Source organism: Notechis scutatus, chromosome 12 (genome assembly GCF_049901735.1).
Source record: "Notechis scutatus isolate UNSWTSFEM ecotype Mainland chromosome 12, rNotScu1.2, whole genome shotgun sequence".
NCBI classification, from domain to species: Eukaryota; Metazoa; Chordata; class Lepidosauria; order Squamata; family Elapidae; genus Notechis; species Notechis scutatus.
Genome location: NC_142020.1, coordinates 16,285,730 through 16,292,502, shown reverse-complemented (window position 1 = coordinate 16,292,502; position 6,773 = coordinate 16,285,730). Strand labels below are relative to the sequence as shown.

At 54.9% G+C, this 6,773-nt stretch overlaps 1 protein-coding gene across 1 annotated transcript; it reads right to left on the bottom strand.

Annotated features, from left to right (window-relative positions):
* Window positions 1-57: 57 nt before the first annotated feature.
* MIEF2 (mitochondrial elongation factor 2) lies at window positions 58-6,666 on the bottom strand. The gene is made up of 4 exons (XM_026688273.2): window positions 6,551-6,666; window positions 3,332-3,598; window positions 2,099-2,273; window positions 58-1,556 (listed from the first exon to the last, which is right to left on the bottom strand). Exons 2-4 carry the CDS (start codon window positions 3,476-3,478, stop codon window positions 499-501), a joined length of 1,380 nt encoding a protein of 459 aa, XP_026544058.1. The 5' UTR covers window positions 3,479-3,598; window positions 6,551-6,666; the 3' UTR covers window positions 58-498.
* Window positions 6,667-6,773: the final 107 nt, after the last annotated feature.

Here is a 6,773-nt window from a genome sequence, read left to right as displayed (position 1 = left end):
AGAAGTTGGTTCCTGGGTGCTCAGAAGAAACCTGAGCTTGCTTGCTTGCTTTATTGATTTATTTATTCATAAAAATCAGACGAACCCTCTCCAGGGCAGCTGCCAAGCAGAGGGACCTCCGCAGCCCTCGCTCCGAGCCCTGGAGAGAGCATTACGTTCAGAGGGGCACGTCCGCAAGATTTCAGGGCTCAAGCCATGGGGAAACCCGAGAGGAGGGAAGGGGAACCGGCTACCCTCTGCCACCTCAGCCCTCCAGTCCTGCCCTGGGGAGGAAGACCAGGCTCCCTGCAGGAGGAGAAGGGCAAAAGAAGCCGGCAAGAGAGCGAGTATAGTCAAGGGCTTGCAATCAAGGGCCGTTTTTACTTCAAGAGCTAATACTTTCATTTCATTCGGTGCAAAAGAATTGCAATGGGGGGGGGGAGGGGGGAGAAGGAGGGGGTGTGAAGAGATCCCTCTCAAGTCTTCTCCATCCGAAAGGAAGCCAGGGCTCTCTCCACTCTACAAACCCAGCCCATCCGCAAGGTTGGGTGCAGCTAACGCCTCGTACAAGGTGCAGCCGATCTCGTCAATCTCCTCCGGGAGCAAGTGGCTCAAGAGGTCAACCCTGTCATCGAAGAAGCAAGGGAGGGAGCCTTTGGCCAGGTACTGGACCAGCTCCTCCAAGACCTGCTGGAGCCTCACGGCTAGCATGGCCTCGGGCCAGTCCGGCTCTGTGAGGCTCAGGTGGAGGATAACGTGAGTCAAGTCGCTGCCGGTTATTCTGCTCCAGAAAGGGTGTTTTTCAAAGGTGGCCTTCAAGATGAGGAGGCAACACTGCCGGATGCCGCCGTCTCCGGCATCCAGCTCTTTCAGCTTGGAAACCTCTGCCGCGTAAAAACTCTGCTGCCAGAGGTTCTCCACAGGTTCCCCCGAAAAGGTGGCGAGGAAAACCTTGCCCTCCATTTCCACTATCGGGCAGAGGGTGATGTCCAGGAGGACCTGCTCGTGCCTGACTTCCAACTTCAGCTCCCTGGGAGCCATGGAAGGCCGGATGATGCATTCCAGCAGGCTGCCGATGACCGGCCAGTTGACGGAGCCCACCAAGGTCTTCAGGAGGGCGTCGTTGATCGAGTTGGACGATAAGTACCCGCCGACAATGAACTTGTCCCAAGGGCTGCTCCCCCGTGTGAAATACTCCAGGCCACTCCGCTTGATCATCCCATACCACGAGTTATCCATGAGCGTCTCTTCCCCACGGATGAAGTGCCAAAGGTGGTCCTCTAGGACCAAGGGAAGGTGGAAGACCACCTCCAGTTGGTGTTGGCCAACGAGGTCATCGCAAAGGTAGCCGCTCAGGGAAATGTTCTCAAAGGGCAGGTCCAAAGATTTGTTTTTCAGGAAGGTCTGCAGCTCCACCCGGATTTCTTCCGCCAGCTGCTTCCCAACAGCCTTTTCCGCCTCGGAGACGTAGATGTGATCCCTGTAGAACGAGAGGAGTTTCTCCTGAAGGGTGAGGCAGAGCAGGGACTTGGACTGCCCCAAAGGGACCCTGGAGGGCAGCGCAAGATCTTTCGTGTCTGCAAGGAAGATAGAGAGAAAAGGAGGTCAGTTACAGGAAACCCACGGCCAGCTCATTGACCGAAAAGGTCTTCTAGTTCAGGGCCCTCCAACCGCAGCCACTTTAAGACTTGTGGACTTCAACTCCCAGAATTCAAAGCAAAGCTGGCTGAGGAATTCTGGGTGTTGAAGTCCAGAAGTCTTAAAGTGGCCAAGGATGGGGACCCCTGGTCTAGTCAGTCTGAGAGAGTTCAGGGATGGAACCAAGGACCCGAAGAGCTGGTGGTTCTCCTTCCTTAGTTGTGTTCAAGCCAAAGCCGGACAATCACTAACCAGGGATGCTTTAATTTGGATTTTGGCACTTCTTAGGGACTTGGGATGGATGGGTTGGAACCAGGGGCCCCATCCATCTCTGGGGTTAGATATCTGGGGTTTAAGTGTACAAGGCCACCCTGGGAGAAAGACCCCCCTCCTCCACCACCACAGGAGCATTGGATCAGGTATCCTCAGGGAGTGGCCCCGTCCTGGAAAGACCAGCCCCCTCCCCCACGCCCAACCTCACCTTGCGCAGGTGCAGCTGTGACGGGGGACAGCAGGGGCTCCTCGACATCTTGCCGTTGTGCTTTGGACCCCCCCTTGATCAGGCTTAGCTCTTGCCAGCTCTCCTCCAGGGACTTCTGCTTGGCTTTCATGTCGTCCTCGTCCTCGCCTGGTGGGCTGGTGGCTCTGTCAATGAACTGAAGGAGAGACCCCGCCCCAATTAGCAGGGGCCACTCTTCTCCGGAGGCAACCCCACCCTGCAGCCAGACGGCTAGAGGTTTCCTTGGGGAAACATCTGGGCACATCTGGACCTCTATGAGGCTAGTTCCAGGCTGCTCTGCAACCAGGCGCCCTCACCCCAACACACACACACACACACACACACACACACCAGTGTCAAAATAAGCTTTGAATGGCAAACTTCTTGAGAAGGGACGGATCCAGCCACCAATGTTGGCTAGCTGCCCATTTCATGTGTAAACAGATTGGCTTAACCGGGTTATTAACTTCACAACTGTGGCAAGGAAGGTGGTATAATGGAGGCAAAACCTCGCTGAACAAATGTCTCGCTTAGCAACAAAAATTTGGGGCTCCATTGTGGTCGTTAAGTCCAGGACTGCCTATACTTTTTCCTACTTTTTACGGTTCTAAACAGGCCAGAACTGGGACATTTCAAGGACTGACTGGAAAGGCCATAACCTGCGTCATGAAATTAAAAAGCAACGTAGGTGGCACTTCTGCTCGGTTAATCCCTCCTCCGCTTTCAAGATACGAGGCTCTGGCCTGTTTGGCTGGCAGCTTGAACGAAGGGTTTACTTACCCCCCCGTCTCCCAACAAAATGCACCCACAACAGCTGCATGTGAGCCCACCCTCACACACACACACCACACACATTTAATGCTCCACTGAGCCACAACAGAAGGAGAAGCATTAAAAGAAAAAAATTGTGTTTGTGGGTCTTTTGCAAATTACAAATCCGCAAGTAATCCTCTGAGTTTCATCAGCCAAAAAGAGGCCAGCGGAAATATTTAGGACAAAAATAGGATTTCCCCAACCCGTCCCGAGCGGAGCTGGAAGGACGGTGCTTCTGCAGGCCTGGCAGTTGAGCCAAGATGACCCACACATTCGCAACTCACAATGTCCACTAACAAAAGGCAGCCAGCAACGGGCCGGGCCTGCTCCCTATAAAGGCATGTTCGTCATCACACAAAATACACGGGTCGCCCGTGGCAGAGAAGGGCCGGTTGGTCTCACCCTCTTGACCGCCAGTGTTGCCAGGGCCAAGACAGCTGCACCGCTGACCCCCAGCACCACCCGGGCGTTGGCCAGCACCAGGTCAACCAGGCTGCCCAGGCTGCTCTCGTCCTGCCTCTTGCCCTGCTTGCCAGCATAGGTTGCCATCGTCCTTCTCCAGAAGCCAGTGCCAACTTGGCTAGTGCCACGGGAAAGTCTTTATGGGCGCAACCGAGAGAAGGCAGGAAGATTCAACGAGGACCAGGGCATTCTTGGAAGCTTTCAGGCCTGGAAGAGGCAGAGAAGAGAATTAGCCACCGAATTATCTACCTGGGTCTCTCGGTGCTCCTCAACCTTGGCAGCTCTAAGATGGATGGACTTCAACTCCCAGAATTCCCCAGTCGGCATTCTGGGAGTTGAAGTTCACCCATCTTCAAGCTGCCAAGGTTGACAAACATCGATCTCTCTCTCTCTCTCTCTTTCTCTCTCTCTCCCTCTCCCTCCCTTCAACCTACCTACCTATATACCTACCTACTGTATCTTTATATCTAGACATCCACCTATTCATGTCTTACCTACCTACCTACCTATCGTGTTTCTCAACCTTAGGACCATTGAGATGGGTGGACTTCAATTCCCAGAGTTCCCCAGCCAGCTTAGTTTGTTTTTTGTTTTTTGCCCTGGCCAACATTAGTTACATGCTGAAGGATTGCTGGACGCAAGGTCACCAGGGGCCAAAAGGTAATAAATCATCAATGCCTGACGATTTCAAAGCGACCCAATACCATCCGTATTTGGGCAGGAGGTTCTCTCCTGGGGGTCTCCACACGTCAGAGCTCCACACCTTTTGCACCCTTTAACGTGGATGGCCTTCAACTCCCAGAATCCCCCGGGCTGCCTGCTGTAAAGTACCCACCCAGGGAAAAGAGTCAGTCAAGAGTCCGTCCACCAGCAGCCAATCTCGGTGGGGCCAGAGCGGTGCCTTCCTCCCCCGCCACAATCCAGCTGGCATTTATGAGTCAGAACACTCCGTAAGGCGTCGCCATGGGGACCCAGAACCATGCAAAATCCAGCCCGGATCCTGCCAGCCACAGAAAGCCGCCAGCTTTCGGTCCCGGTGGCTTCCCCTGTCCAGATCCAGAATAAAAGTGCTTTGCTGCAGGTGCCGCCCCCGAAGCCAGCAGGGGCTGCCAGCCAGAGGCCCCCAGAAATGTCCTTCACTGGAGCTCAGTGGATTCTCCCACCCGTCCCCAGACCTCCAAGGACAGACAGCTGAATCCCTCGACTCCGGGGCAGGCGGGGTCAGGTTTCTGGCTGCTATTTTGGGAGCAGGGTAACAATATTTCCGGTGCTCCGGCAGCCTCCCCATTGCCAGCCCATTCCCCAGGCTGAAATCAAGGCAGGGATGGGCCAGGCGCCACAATGGGCCGACAAGCAGAGGGCTCCTAAGCATGTGCAGAATGCACTGCCCAGTCACTCGGAGGCCCTTGTCCAGCTGAATGCAGCCAACAAACTCAGCTCATTTTGTGCCTGTGCTGCTTTCAGCGGCCAATTTCTCAGAAGGGAGTCTAACCTAGCCCCCTGACCCATTTCTTCCAGGATCGAAGGAATCCTTACTTGGACCACACCTGCAATTTTAGGGTGGCCGTTCTCCCAGGTTCCACACCCCTGCCATTTCACCTTTCCCTCTTTATTATTAATTCTGTTTATGGCCTGGCTTGGATACGCTTGAAAGGGATTTTTTGGGGAGAGGGGAGAACTGGAAAATGACCTTTTCTAGGCTAAATCCTAGAAGCTGGGTGAGGCCAGTGGCCCGGGGTGGGTCTGACCCCTCTCCATACCTCAATACGCACCATCAAATAATGCACCAGCCAGCAAAGCGACAGAGTCTGCAGGGGCTGTTTCTCTCAAGGTTTAATCCCCCACCCCAGCCTTTCCAGCACACCAAACTGGTCCCCCCACCTCTCTGACAGTCCGAGAGCTTTGAGCCCACTGGGCTGTTGCAAAATTACGGCTTGTCAAGAAAGCAGAAAACAGAACCTCAGATTTTGCAGGGTCACCCAGGAAACTAGATGTGTGGTACAAAACGGGTGGGTGGGGTGATGATACCAGGGATCCTAAAATGGAATCCAAAATAAATGGGGGCTATCTAGCATGGAATTTAGTTATATTGCTTGCGCCAGGAGGCAGACTTACCACCACCGCCCTCTCTCCCTTCCCTTTTTGTCAAAAGCCACAATAGGAGGTGTCATGCTAGACACCTCAGCAGAGGCGGCCAGGCTGCAGATTCCAGTCCCCTCAGGCCTTTGTGGCTACTAGGAAAATGTGTTTATTTAGAAAATGCTCATGGCTGCCAGTGCAAAATAATTCTGGATGGCTAAAAACCAAAAACCAAGGAAAACACAGCACAATATGACGCCCCCCCCCCCCACAAACTGAACAAAAGGTGAAAAATAATAATACAATCATCAAGACATTGTATAACTAACCCACAACAGAAAAGCACCTCAATTGGGCTCCACTGAACATCCCGGCCCTGATACCTGGGGGAGAGCCAGGCCTTGGAACAAATAGTTGTTTTTTTTGTGGGGGGGTGTCATATAGAGCAGGTGCCAAGACAGGGAAGGATGGTTTGCAGAGGAAACAAGGCACGCCAACCCTGCAAGACGGCCAGTCTTCATTAAGAAGAGACCCCCCCAACACAAAGACCCTGGTGCCTAAACCCCCTCCTCTCCACCAAAGGGCCTTTGCCCATGTTGCGGCGGTCTCCTCACAGGCCAGGCCCCCCTGTAGCCCGAAGGCTCCGAGGAGGAGGAGGAGGAGGAGGAGGACTCTGACCCAGGGGACAGATTGGCCACCATGCAAACGTGCGCAGCTCCCCAACTCCGCGGCTTAAACAAATAGAGGCAGACTTTGCCATGAAAAATCGGGCAGACTTTCAGCCCCTTCCTCATTTCAACAAGGCGGCGGCTTTTGCACCCAGCCGGGAAAACCCCCGCCTTTCCAAGGCCCCCTTTCCCTTCCAAGACCCCTGCCCTTCCATGAGAGCCTCCCCTTCCAAGAGCCTTTCCCAAGACCCCCTGCCAGATCGCCTCCCTTTCCAAGACCCCCTCCCCTTCCAAGACCCCTCCCCTTCCAGGAGCCTTCCTCTTCCCCCTCCCCGTGCAAGACGTCCTCCTCCTCGACCCCCTCCCGCTCTACGACTCCCTCCCCTTCACCCCCAAAGCCCCCTGCGCACACCTTCCGAAGCGCCGCGTTCCTACCTTCAACCGCCCGCAGCGAAGCGCGCAGGACCTCGGCCCGAGACAGAACGCCACCGAAAGCTCCGCCCCTCCTCCCCGAGCAACCAATGGCAGCGCGCCGGCCGCTCCCAACGTTCGGTTTCCGAACGCCGAGTATCTTCCGCGGCTTCCGCTTCCCCGGAACTGCGCCGCCTTAAAGGGGCCGCGCGCCTCACTTCGGG

Coding starts and splice junctions, on each gene's coding strand:
- MIEF2 (XM_026688273.2), bottom strand. CDS start 3,478: ATGGCAACCTATGCTGGCAAGCAGGGCAAGAGGCAGGACGAGAGCAGC. Junction 2,274..3,331: donor CAACACTGGCGGTCAAGAGG/GTGAGACCAACC, acceptor TCTCTCCTTCAG/TTCATTGACAGAGCCACCAG. Junction 1,557..2,098: donor CACAGCTGCACCTGCGCAAG/GTGAGGTTGGGC, acceptor TCTTCCTTGCAG/ACACGAAAGATCTTGCGCTG.